Raw genomic sequence first — 13791 nt, 5'->3', positions numbered from 1 at the left:
TATCAAGTCAACGTGAATGTGAGATTTATTGCTCTGTTCAAAACATTTATTTGTGCTCTCCGCATCATAAACTCCTTGTTCTGATATTCCTCTGACTTCTAGTATCTTCTCTTTCCAAACCCTGGAACCCCTACTGGTAACAACATTGATGGTTCTTTAGTAAATGTGTTTCTTACTTGTTTTTGTGATGTACTCAATATTGTTTCTTCTGTATGTATTTTCATAGAATCTTAGAATGGTAGGGGTTGGAAGGGAGATTCTATAGTCCAACTCTCCTGCCAAACCAGGTCCACCTAGATCAGGTCACACAGGAACGTGTCCAGACAGATTCTGAAGACCTCCAAGGAAGGAGACTCCACACCCTCCCAGGGCAGCCTGTGTCAGGGCTCCCTCACCCTCACAGCAAAATAGTTTTTCCTTATGTTTAAATGGAACTTTTTGTGTTCCAGCTTCATCCCATTACCCTTTATCCTGTTACTAGATACAACAGAAAAAAGTGATGCCCCAACCTCCTGACATAGACTCATAGAATCATAGAATGGTAGGGGTTGGAAGGGATCTTTAGACATCTGCCATTTAGATATTTGTAAATACTAATGAGATCCCATTTCCTTTTCAAAAAATGAGGGGTTCAAAAACATGTAGAAACATTTATTATCTTGTAATGGTTTTTAATTTTTCATTAACAATCATGTTTCATGCTATTTCACTGAAAGTCACATTCATCTTGAAAGTGCAACGTTTTTCTCCTTTGGAGAGACTTGTTTTATTTATATGAAGTAAAAAATTAAGATGTTAAGTTTACACGTATTATTTTACCTTCTTTTCCTTTTCATCAGGAAAGCTCTATTTTAAAAGTTTTTTTAATATTATATCATGACATTATTTTGTTTATCTGTAAGTTCTAAGAAGGCTTATTTTAATAAAATATTATTTCAGAATAACATTTGATCTGATAGTAGATCTTAAAAGAGTCTATTAAACTAAGAGCGGTACATGTCATATAATAAATACCTGTAATGAGGGTACATATCAGGGATATTTTTCACCATTAAATAATGTGAATTCAACGAATTTGCTTTTATCCTTTATTAGTTACACTCAAAGATATTTAAATTCTGCATGATCTGCTGTAGCCTACATTGGACAGGTGGTTTCAACTTTTAATCAGTGTTTGCATTAAAAAGGAAATTAAGGAGTTCAGAGAAATTGTTACGTGTCACTCAGTGAGAAAGCAAGTTCTTTTCTTATTTGAATCAGATTATTGAGAATTCAAAGGTATGCAGCATTCACAGTCCAACCCAGTATTGCCTGGGTGTTGTGATTCACTTGGTTTATCAAGGGAGAGCTGTGCTTTTGTTTAACAACCATCAAAAAGAAGCTCTGTTCTTTTTTAACAGGTGAAATCATTTGTTTATTTCTGTAATACATAGTATCAGACCAATGTTTCTCAGTAGTAATAGCAGTCAGGTCTTTTCTGTTGAGGATATTAAAAAAGAGAGAGAGGGTTTATTAGTAAACTTGGACATATGCACTTTCAAGGGAAAAAAAACCATGTGTTTCATTATCATTCAATCTTATTTTCATTTCCTACATGATATCTCTCTTCTTATGTATTACAAACACAACCTACCAGTTTTGCAAACACTGTGGGCTTAAAGATGTGATGTGTGCAGTCATATTCTTTACATACATAATGAGCAATGGCAGCATTTTAACTTCTAAGCAAATATACACCAGAATATACGTTATACCAACAGAAATTAAAGGACATGGTTTCATGACAACCTAAGTCATATTGTATGCAGTGTGTACGGTTGTAAGTACATTATCTGTGCAAATCTGTGTGTGGACTGGCATTAATTTGTGTGCACAGCAATATAGGTCGTTCACTTAGATTTTACAGAAAGAAATAGATCTGTACTTCAGTTCTTTAGGTTACCAGTGAGACATCTCTTACATAACATGTGAAAATTAAATTTCAGATACAGGTTTAAGTCAGATTTTGATCAACTGTAAAAACAGAAAATCAGGATTATTTTAAATCTTAGTGTGGACAAGCTGTTTGAAACAGGGTTTTTTTGCTTCATTTTGCAAGGAACCAAAAGGTAGTTTTGAAAGGTCCAAAAGGAAGGGAAATGATATACCCAAACACTTTCTGATTTTGCCGGATTTTGCAATAACTCATATTCATTTTGTGATTTCTTTACAGTGGAGCTAATTAAAAGACACTTCCAAAGTCCTCCAGTATTAAAGCTGCAATTTATTGTGTAAAAAAACATCCTGAATTCTAGTGAGAGTGCTAAAAGCCAGAAGATTACTTTGTGAAATAATCTGTATAATTAACTTGAGACTTGTTTTCCATCTTGCGAACAATCTTACTTTATAAGACTACAAGAGAAATAGAGATTAAAAAGTATTAAACTATAACTTTTCTGTAGCCTTATTAATACAAATAGCTTAATTTCAGTCCCATCTGGATATGCAAGAAATATACAGTTGAGCCCTTTATGGGCTTGATTTTTTCAACCATAACACATCAGCAATTTTCCTTGTAATTTTTTTAAATCATTATCATCTCAGCAGTCAAGCTACACACATTGCATGTGTTTAGGAACAGGCTCCACCAAATATTTGTCTTTCTGGTTTTTTTTGCAAAATCTAAGTATTCATCTAGTTTGACAAAGCATTTTAATTCATTTACTCAGTCTTTAGGTCTCCTGTTGATGCACTAAAAGTATTGTCTTTGTAGACAATACAATTTTGAAGTTCAGAAAAAAGCCTAAAACATCTCCTTTTAAAAAAAGTCTTCCAAATTCTGTTGCAGTTTGCTGACATTTTTATCTCCTTTCTGCCTTTTATCTACAAGTAACACTTGGACACATATTAAAATTATGTATACTTTTAAAAAGTAGTTCTTATGTCTTCAATCTTCCTGCAATAAACATTCCAAATACTTTTCCAGAGTCCTAAATGGGAATTTCTTTGTTTTCAATAGGTGACTTTTATTGTTTTAGACATCTGTGTTGTTGTCCTCTCATGTAATTTTATTAGCTGTTCTACATTTTCCTCAGTTGTGATTGTTTTCCTGGGTGAATGGCTGTTTCTGCACTTCACGTGTCATTGTACAAAGTTAACTATATATATTGATGTAATTGAAATAATGATGGGCTAACTGAGGCTTTTTAAGTATACCATTTCCTGTGAAGAATCAAGAAAATAATCTGAATCACAGAATCTTAAGGGTTGGAAGGGACCTCAAAATATCTAGTCCAATACCCCCTACCAGAGCAGAACCCACTAGAGTAGGTCACACAGGAACTCATCTGGGTCAGTTTTGAATGTCTCCATAGGAGACTCAACAGCACATCTGGGCAGCCCATTGGATATTAGCTATTTAACAAAAAAATAAACTGAAGGGACTAATTCAGTAAAGTATATCAGTGTTTGTTCTAGTTCATAAAAAAATACTTACCTGTTTTGTCAAAGCAGACAAATGCCCAACATCCATTTTGTGTCAGCAGCAGACAGGTAGTAAATCCTCAGACATTTCAGCCTCAATGATTCTTGAGAATTCACACAGCTGTAAACTTCATGGGTTATTTTAGAGTATTTTAAAATCTAATAGTTTATTTGACAAGGAGTTTCCCTCATTGTTTGATTAAATCTTTTTCTGCATTTTCAAAGTGTCTTTTTTTGTGATGACTGGGAACCAAATTAATCCGATCCTAATCTTCTTATGTAATGCAGCATTCATGCCCAGCAAAGTCAAACAAGAATGTAAATCGTGGGTTATTTGTAAAATGTTGCCACACTTGTGCTGCCATATTTATAAATCAAAAATTGAGTTTCGTAATTTAACTTTTTTTACTAAATAACTATCTGCCATGTACAAGTCATATGTGCTTCAGATACACTGGTAGTTACAAATTTTGTCTTCCCTTCTTCCTTTCTTAAATACGGAGATTTTCTTCAGAGGCTGTTGGGTATTGTTTGAGGGCCTGTGATAATCTGCGTCCATCTGGTCTTTCTACAGGAGAAAAGGTGATGCAGGATGATGAGTTCACCTGTGACCTCTTCCGCTTCCTTCAGTTGCTTTGTGAAGGACATAATTCAGGTTTGTGGGCAGGCTGCCAGTCAGCTAAGCCAACGTAATGATAACTAAAGATAAAAGCTCTTTGTCACTGAGGGTTTCACAGCCTTCATGAAGTATTATAAAATGTGGACTAGCTGACAGGCTGTACATAAAAGGAAAATATTTATGTAGGATTAAATTATTGGGTTTTGTAATCAGCTTTAACATTGTAGAAAACATACCGGTTTCAAAAATGATGAGTTTTGGATCTTGACTTGCTAGGAAAGATAAATTTATACAGAAAACTGCACATGGTTTATAATTTCGAGATAGTGAAGATTCAGAGGAAAAAATAAAACAGGAAAGTATAGTTATTGTTATTTTGCGTTTGTGTGCTATCTAGTGTGCGCTATTTGGAACTATTGTCAATTAGAATTGTGAATGTTGTAATTTCACACACAATACCTTTCGTGAAGAAGTAACATCTATTTTAAGAATAGGAAAAAAAATTAAAGAAATACAAGATATTAAGCATATTTGTATTAAGTACATTTCACTGTATTCTCTGTGTCATTATTGGGGAACAAAAAGAAGAAGAAAACAAAGAAAAATAAACCAGTCTTTTTTTCAGCTGTTGGATATATTTATGACTTTTTTAACAAAGTTTATAATTACGCAATTTAATTTTGCTTAACAAAATACATACTAGGTGTCATTATGTTGGTAATGATGGAGTTCTAGAGATGTACAGTTAGTCATAAATCGATGAAAATAAGACCAAATTAAAGTTCTGTGGATGAAACAGGTAATCAGGCTTCTGGCTTCAGAAGTTCACTGGTACGTGACATCTACAAGAAAGTGCTGAAGCTCTTAAAATGGTTTGCTGACAAAAAAAGCTATAGTTTCCTAAATCATGTTAAATCAGAATTAGTTTGCAGGAACAGTTTAGTAACTCTTTAACACTTAAATAAATTTAAATTAAACGTTTATTTAAATCTTTTAGATTTTCAGAATTACTTGAGAACTCAGACTGGTAACAACACAACTGTTAATATTATCATTTCCACTGTGGATTACTTATTAAGAGTTCAGGTAGGTTAATTTATATACTAATTAAGTAGATGTCAATAATAACTTGCATCTATACAGCAGAGACTCTCGGTTTCTCTGGAATTTCCTTCAGCAATACATGATTTGCTGCCACAAAAGTTCTGTTCATAGCAAAATTAAGCTTCATCCTTATCATAAAATGTTCAGTTTTATTAGACAGAGCATATTTTATTTTGTTTGTCATGACATTTATCCTAGTCACTATAGCCCATGTTGATGAGAGAGGCTGTAGTTCTGTACTGGTTACCATTCTTTAAGAGTTGTTATTTTGTACTGTGAGAGTCAAAGGTGACAAAAGTGTGAAAGACTGATTTCAGCCATTATATGCAAGGAGTCTGTTAGCTAAGGAAGTGGGCAGAAGGTAGATACATGCGAAGTTTATCAATGATTGCCATTACCCAGCTGTTTACTAAGACTGCCATGTGACTGAAAAGTATTTTGTATCATCCAAGTTAAGCTTCAATTGATTGCTTTTTCATCCATTTAGTTGGAACACTGGGTTGCACTATGATGAAGCTATCCGTAGTCATGGAATGGCATAGAATGGCACATAAGAACATTGCATCGTTTTCTAAACAAGGGGGGAGAAAAGGCAAAAAGAAAAAAATAAAGCAGAAGGCTGGATTAAAAACCTTTCAATCCTCTAATTTGAATTACTTCCCTAATCTTTAAATATTAAAACATTACATTGTCACAACCCAGTAGATAAAAAATCTATTTCCAGATTGGACCATGTGAAAGACATAAAAATATATTTTGTCATAAATATTGATAATTCTTACCTATTAGTCTCATCTTTCTGAAAATCACCAGGCATGGTAAATACATTTTGGTGTGTTTCTTAAATTTATCTAGTTAAGTTTTCACTTTAGCCATTTGTTTGTTAGGTATGAGAATTCTAGACTTTGAAAATTGTTGGGGTTTAAGTTTCTGCTGTTGTCATAGTTGTTTTATATCCTTACATATTCTGTAGAAGTTGGAGGACAATACAATGATTTCATATCGTTACTTACTTAGTTGAAAGTTAAACGTTTAAGTTTACCTGTGGGGAAGACAGAAAAGAATCATGCACACAAAGCAACATTTGCTTCCACTATTGACTAAGTGCAGAGCACACAGTATAAAGAGAGGTTGTTTGATGAACAGCATGCAGCATGGTAGTACTGCAGAGCACTCCTTTTCAGAAAGCAGGTGGTTTAGTTTTTAAGAGCAGATATGAACAGATATATATTTTTTTAGGTATGCTGTGGGTTTTTTTAATTATTTCAGTTTATTTGTTTTCCTATTGATTTCCTTGAGATGAAGCTACATTTCTTGGAGTAATACTGGAGAATCACTGTGGGGTCTCTTAAAACCTTTATAAATTTTTTAAACCTGTATAAAAATATTTTAAAGTATTTAGTTGATACATGCTTTTCAGAACTAGAATGTTATCTGATATTATTTTTCTTATCTCAATGAATAGCTGTATAGAGGCAGTTTGATTACATAATCTCTTTGTGTTTCTCACAACTGGTTTTTTTTTTTTAGGAATCTATTAGTGATTTCTATTGGTATTATTCTGGGAAGGATGTTATTGATGAGCAAGGGCAACGAAATTTTTCCAAAGCCATCCAGGTTGCAAAACAAGTTTTCAATACTCTTACAGAGTATATCCAGGTAAATTAGTTTCATTGGAATTCTATGGATTTGAAAGAAAATAATCATACTTTGCATGGAGATAGAATGTAACTAGATACAACATAGAAATATAATATAGATGCATTTATTTAAGTGCATTTATGTAAGTAGGAAGTGAAGATTTAAATACATGTATAGCTGTCACTACTTTTTTTGCATTTAGCAATTTAGTCAAATTGACAGTTATTAGTAAATAGTCATCCTTTGGTTGCATGCAGGATAGTGGAGGGGTTTGGTTTTGTTTTTTATTTGGCCTAGACTGTGGCATTGCTATTCACTTTAAAGTCTTCTGTTTTAATCCATTGAGAAACTGTGATCAATGCAAAATATAGTTGATATTTAGTCAATATTAGATTGTATTTTCTGTCAGGAATAAGGCACTTCAAAGCCATCAATGCTGTGCTTGAAATACTGGACCCATATGTTACATTTGAGAATCACAGAGATGTACTTGAGGTGTACTTGGGATCAGTTTTGCCCAAATAACATTATAACAGTTCTTCCATGATATGCTAGGAATTCAGTGTAATTACTTCTTAATTAATTCCACATATAGATCGGTCCACAATATTACAGTTTGTTTCTGCATATAAGCAGCAGGCTAGAGAGAATCTCATTAGACTGTTAATTTATGCATATTTGGCAAATCACAAGTTTAACTTAGTTAACCATTGTTAGCTGATAAACATTTTATTTGTTCTCCTTTGATGCTTTAAAGGATTTTTTTATTTCTCCTTTTCAGAAGTTGCAATTTTTGGAAGAATACTGTTTAGCAGTGAGTTCTACAATGGCTAGAATATGCTGGGGGGAAAAAAGAGTCTGATTCTCTAATCTCTTATGCCAATTTTGCATTAGTGTTCTATAAAGTTATTCCTGATTTATAGAACTACATAGAGAAGAATCAGCTTAAAGATTAGTAGTTTTTTAGCATTTGCAGTTTAAAGTTGCAGGCAGATATGCTTTTTGCAGTTCAGAATTAGTAAATTGGGACATGTCTAAAACAGAAGCAGAATGGTTATTTGAAATAGACGTTGCTTACAGTCAATGATATTACTAAACAGGTAATTCTCTCTGTGTTTATTTTTTTCATAGCAGTTTCTAAATGACAGCCCCAAGCTATTTGCTGCATATAGTCTGTCCTTCCTGGTTTTGTTGAGTTTCTTGAAAATAAATTCTTCTTGTCATTTTTTGTTGTTCTTGCCTTAACATTAGGGGCCATGTACTGGGAATCAGCAAAGTCTAGCACACAGCAGGCTATGGGATGCCGTAGTTGGTTTTCTTCATGTGTTTGCCCATATGCAGATGAAGCTGTCTCAGGTATATTTTTGTTTTACTTTTTTCAAGTTACTGGCTTTTCTGTAAAAGATAAATGGACTTGTTAATATGTTTGAGTTGTTATTAATAATAACTGTTTGATTTGTTATTACTAACAACTGTTAACAGGTGAAATGTGAGGAAAAATAACAGATAGAGGTGATAGAATACTGTTGGGGTTTAACTAAGCATGACACAGCCATTCACTCCTCCCTGCCCCCAGTAGGGGAGATAGGGAAGAGAATCAGGAAAAATGAGATAAGAACAATTTAATAAAAATAATAATAATGGAAGATAACAAAAAGAGAGATAAATAAAACCCAAGAAAAACAAGTGATGCACAATGCAATTGCTCACCACCTACTGATCAATGCCCAGACAGTCCTCAAGCAGCAATCCAATCCTCCTGATCAAATCCCTCCAGTTTATATACTGAGTGTGACATTCTATGGTATGGAATATCCCTTTGGCTAGTTCTGGTCAGCTGTCCTGGTAATGCTTCCTCCCAGCTTCTTGTGCACTTCCTTGCTGACAGACCATAGGAAACTGACTTAGTTGTTGCTAAGGAGTGCCTATCCTAAAACATCATTATGTTATCAGCATTGTTTTCACACTAAATCAAAAACATACCACTGTAAAGAAAATTAACTCTATCCCAGACAAAACCAGGACAAATGCAATAGATTTGAAATCCAAACAAATGTAATGAAGTTGAGGGACTAAATTATGAAATTGTACTAGATGTGAATAGCAAGGCCTGTAATTGGATTACTGGCCACAGGCACAAAGCAAATAAAACCAAGCTGCAAATGAAGCACATCATCAAAAATCAGAAAGAATTAGTCAGTTTCTCTTTTCAGTAACAAAGTTCTGTCACAGTGTTTTATGCAATTTTGCATGAGCCTTTACGCAGGACTTGTCTTCATTGGTATGTCCTGCATTCAACACTAGTTCAACACATAGAATCACAGGATGGTACAGGTTGCAAAGGACTTTTAGAGATCCTGTATTCCAACCTCCCTGCTAAAGCAAGTCCACGTAGATCAGGTCACACAGGAACTAGTCCAGGCAGGTTTTGAAAGCAGAGGCATCATCTGCGAGCTTGATGTAGTTATTGCTTTAAATTTTTTCAGCACCTTCACTTTTCACTTTGTCTTTATTTAATTACCATCTTCTAAACAGATAATTATGTAAGTGTTTGATCCTGTAGATGTACTATAAGAAACCAAGGAATTAAATATATTTTCACTGTATTACCAGCTTTGACATGCCTAGCCTCTTAGTTTTTAAGTCTCATTTTTACAGGATGAAATATTCATGCACATATCTAAATGTCAAAGAAGTCAATAGATATTATATATATTATATTATATATATTGTGTTCATTATTTATTTAGGATTCCAGTCAAATTGAATTACTGAAGGAGTTAATGGATCTTCAGAAGGATATGGTCGTCATGTTGCTGTCTATGCTAGAAGGTACTCAAAAATTAGTTTGAAAACCTCTTTCACAGTTGTTCTAGCAAAGTTTTATCTTTGTGATTTTCTTCATGCAAGAAATACTTTTCCCTGAGTTTTTAATTTTCATATCTCAGTTGTGAGAAGAATTGTTAGATTTTAAAGTAAATCGGAGATTGATATAGTTGAGTTGGAATTCAGAGCTCTAGGAACTGGGCTACCCAGATATACACAGAGATAATAAAAAAATCTTTCTCTTTTTCACTTCTTATGTATATCATAGCACATTTATTGAGAGAACTGGGAGGGCAGTAAATGCAGTGTAGATTGCAGTTCAGCATGTGTTGCTACTGATACTGCTTTGCTCTTAGAAGGTCACTGAGAAGTAAAGTACATTAGCAGTATTGTATGCTGTACTTCCTGAGTAACCTACCAAGCTACTCATCCTAACTAGTGTGACGCTGGTTCTGCCTATGTTGCAGTTTGGTAAAATTCATAATGTGTTTCCACATGTTTAGTACTGTATTGAACACAGTAGATGTGTCTGTCTCAAGGGCTTGTTAGTTCTTCCTTTCATTAATGGCAAATACTTAGTCACTTGTGTTTTTTCCAAGTTGTGAGGCAATGTTATGAGTAAAAGGTTTGTGTTTTTACAGCCAGCTTTCTCATGTATGTTAGACAATAGTTTATCATTCTTGCTGCTTGATTATTTCAGTAATCATCAGTATAGACTTTGTCAAAATATTTGCTACCATCAGCATCTCTAACTTCATGTCATTATGTCTAGGTAACGTTGTGAATGGGACTATTGGCAAGCAGATGGTCGATATGCTTGTGGAATCGTCCAACAATGTGGAGATGATTCTAAAGTTTTTTGATATGTTCTTAAAATTGAAGGACTTGACTTCCTCTGATTCATTCAAGGAATATGACCCTGATGGTAAAGGAGTAATTTCAAAGAGAGATTTTCATAAGGCAATGGAAAGCCATAAACATTACACACAGTCTGAAACCGAGTTTCTGCTGTCATGTGCTGAAACCGATGAGAATGAGACTCTGGACTATGAAGAGTTTGTAAAACGATTCCATGAACCTGCCAAAGACATTGGTTTCAATGTTGCTGTTCTCCTGACCAACCTCTCAGAACACATGCCCCATGATACCCGCTTGCAAACTTTTCTTGAATTGTCAGAGAGTGTACTGAATTACTTTCAGCCTTTCCTTGGACGCATAGAAATCATGGGCAGTGCAAAGCGCATCGAACGAGTTTATTTTGAAATAAGTGAATCGAGTCGGACTCAGTGGGAGAAACCTCAGGTAAAAGAGTCAAAGAGACAATTTATATTTGATGTTGTAAATGAAGGCGGGGAGAAAGAAAAGATGGAGCTTTTCGTTAATTTCTGCGAGGATACCATCTTTGAAATGCAACTGGCTGCCCAGATCTCTGAGTCAGATCTGAATGAAAGGTCAGCAAATAAAGAGGAGAATGAGAAAGATAAGCCTGAGGAACAGGATTCTAGAATAGGTTTCTTTTCTCTCATGACCATGAAATCAGCATTAGTAGCTCTGAAGTATAATTTAATGACTCTTATGAAAATGCTCACCGTGAAGAGCCTGAAGAAACAGATGAAAAAAGTGAAGAAGATGACCATGAAGGACATGATTATGGCTTTGTTTTCTTCCTATTGGAGCATTTTGATGGGCTTACTACATTTTGTTTGTAGTGTCATCCGGGGCTTTTTTCGTATCATATGCAGTTTGCTGCTTGGAGGAAGCCTAGTAGAAGGAGCAAAGAAAATCAAGGTGGCTGAACTATTAGCTAATATGCCAGATCCAACTCAGGATGAGGTACGTGGGGAAGGAGAAGAGGGGGAGAGGAAGCCAACAGAAGCTGCATTGCCTACAGAAGACTTGACAGATCTGAGAACTTTATCAGATGAGAGTGATCTACTCTCGGATATATTTGGTTTGGATTTGAAACGAGAAGGTGGACAGTATAAACTGATCCCTCACAATCCAAATGCTGGTTTGAGTGATTTACTGAGCACTCCTTCCTTAGCTCCAATGCCTGAGGTGCAGGAAAAAGTCCAGGTAATTGTATTCTTTGTGTTGTAGCTGTATATTTCTCTCTTTCATACGTTAAAGATAGTCTTGAAACAAAACTTGCATCTGTTTTCTAGGGTATGTGACATTGTTTTTTAAGGCATCACATGTAATTACTGGTGTTCACTGTCTCTGATGTCATAAACTTTAATTCCCAAAGCCTTCTCTAAATACGTTGTGTTTTGGTTTGCTTTTAAGTCAGTGTTAAAATGTCTCTTCATCCCCCAGAGTTTCCATTTGTTTTTTTAAAAAGCAAAAAAACCTTTCTTCTTTCCGTGTCTCCTTTTAACTAACTCTGTACTGTATAATAATGTTATGTATCTTCATCTGACTTTCTATAGGAGCAGGTGAAAGAAGATGAAAAGGAAGAGAAGGATGAAACAAAATCTGAACCTGAAAAAGCAGAGTATGGATTACTTTAACCTCTGATCCTATGAAATGTGGTTTGCTTCACTGAAAAAAAAAAAAAAAAAAGATTTGTGCTTACTTCTTTGCCTTTAATTTTGTGTCCATTCACATTCCACAGTGAATTTTTTTTTTTAACTTTATTGTTGATTGCTTCCCTGGACTATGTGAGTTGCAGTGATACCTGTATTCCTTGTGAAGAGTGCAGTGACTGGCATTATTAGCTGCCCTGAAGTCACTCCCAACATAAGACAAACTTTCAAGTGAACTTTCAAATGAAAGTTTTTCAGGTATATTCTAGTAAGAGAAGCAGCTTAGGACATCAGTTATTCTGTTTGTGCGTAAGTACAAAGAAATTGATAATGTAACTTTTAATTAAGTTGCTTCTCACTCTCTTATGGCTTCAAATGGACTTCTGTGACCCTTTAATCTAGCATGCTGTCAGGTCAAATTAACTTCTGAGGTAATTCACAGTTCCTTAGGTCATGTGTTTGGAAAAGGCAGCCCACTTACAATGACTTTCTATAAACGTGCAGTATGTTGGTAATCACACATTAAATGCTGTCAAGCTTTCTTATTCCTATCACCTCCTGGAGTGGGTACTTAAGAATTCCTTGGTGCAAAACGTGAGGTCTGGCTTGTAAATGCAAGAAAAACCAAAGTTTTCTGCTACCTTTACAGGAACCACATAGTTCAAGTGCATGAGATTAGAGGGGAGAACTTAGACGAATTGACACTCATGCAGACATACAGCGATCAACTTACAGACATTTGTCAGTGCAAGTGTTAGCTGCACAATTGCTAAGCAGACTCTCAGGTAATAAGGTTAGCAGATTCTTGATAACCTGCCTCTTAATTTCAAGATGCCAAACAAGTTTAATTATTAATTATTTTATTATCAATACTTAAGTTTATTTGTTAAGCAGACTGTCACCCATGCCAGTGCTTTGGGTTGAAGAAGGATAAGTCTTCTTGTTATTTACGTGTGTGAACTGTGCAAATCATGACTACTTGAGCCTCATGAAAAGATGTGATGGACTCTTTGAGGGTGTGGTTTTAATTTTTTGTTTAGCAATTTTATTATTTTGGCTTCATTTGTGTCCTAAGAGGAGAAGATGGAGAAAAAGAAGAGAAAGCCAAGGAAGACAAAGGGAAGCAGAAACTAAGACAACTTCATACTCACAGATATGGAGAACCAGAAGTTCAGGAGTCAGCTTTCTGGAAGAAAATCATTGCATACCAACAAAAGCTTCTTGTAAGCTATTTTCTAGACTATGTGTTTTGCTGTTGACAGGGCTATGTACCACCATATTACTCTACCAATGTAAAGACAAATTTGCGTCTGATGAACCTCATTTTTCTGTCCACTATCATCTGTAAAAAGGACAAAAAGGCAAATGTTTCACTGGAACGTTAAAGAAAATAAACACACAAATAACTTAATAGAGAAAATATTTCTCTGGGAGACAATTATTGTTAAAAAGCCAGACTTAGAGATGCCCGTCCATCATTGGAAAGCAGCCATGCATTTTTATGCGAATAAAATGTCCTGAATTTTCACAGTAACTTGTGAGCCTGTAGGATTTGTCTTTCCCTGATGGACAACTTTGGGAAATTACAAGCTCTCTTAATAAAAATAATTTATT

General features: G+C 34.7%; 1 protein-coding gene across 1 annotated transcript in view; it reads left to right on the top strand.

Moving 5' to 3' along the window:
- Nucleotides 1-13791, top strand: part of RYR2 (ryanodine receptor 2) — a 430121-nt gene that overhangs the window by 386754 nt on the left and 29576 nt on the right. Inside the window, exons 84-91 of the mRNA XM_061991036.1 lie at nt 4037-4117; nt 5079-5167; nt 6716-6844; nt 8078-8182; nt 9577-9658; nt 10425-11728; nt 12082-12146; nt 13253-13400. Coding sequence (XP_061847020.1) covers nt 4037-4117; nt 5079-5167; nt 6716-6844; nt 8078-8182; nt 9577-9658; nt 10425-11728; nt 12082-12146; nt 13253-13400 — 2003 coding nt within the window. The remainder of the gene's footprint in view (nt 1-4036; nt 4118-5078; nt 5168-6715; nt 6845-8077; nt 8183-9576; nt 9659-10424; nt 11729-12081; nt 12147-13252; nt 13401-13791) is intronic.

This window comes from Colius striatus, chromosome 2 (assembly GCF_028858725.1).
Source record: "Colius striatus isolate bColStr4 chromosome 2, bColStr4.1.hap1, whole genome shotgun sequence".
Classification (NCBI taxonomy): domain Eukaryota; kingdom Metazoa; phylum Chordata; class Aves; order Coliiformes; family Coliidae; genus Colius; species Colius striatus.
The sequence above is the reverse complement of the archived record's forward strand: the minus strand, read 5'-3'. Positions and strand labels throughout refer to the sequence as shown.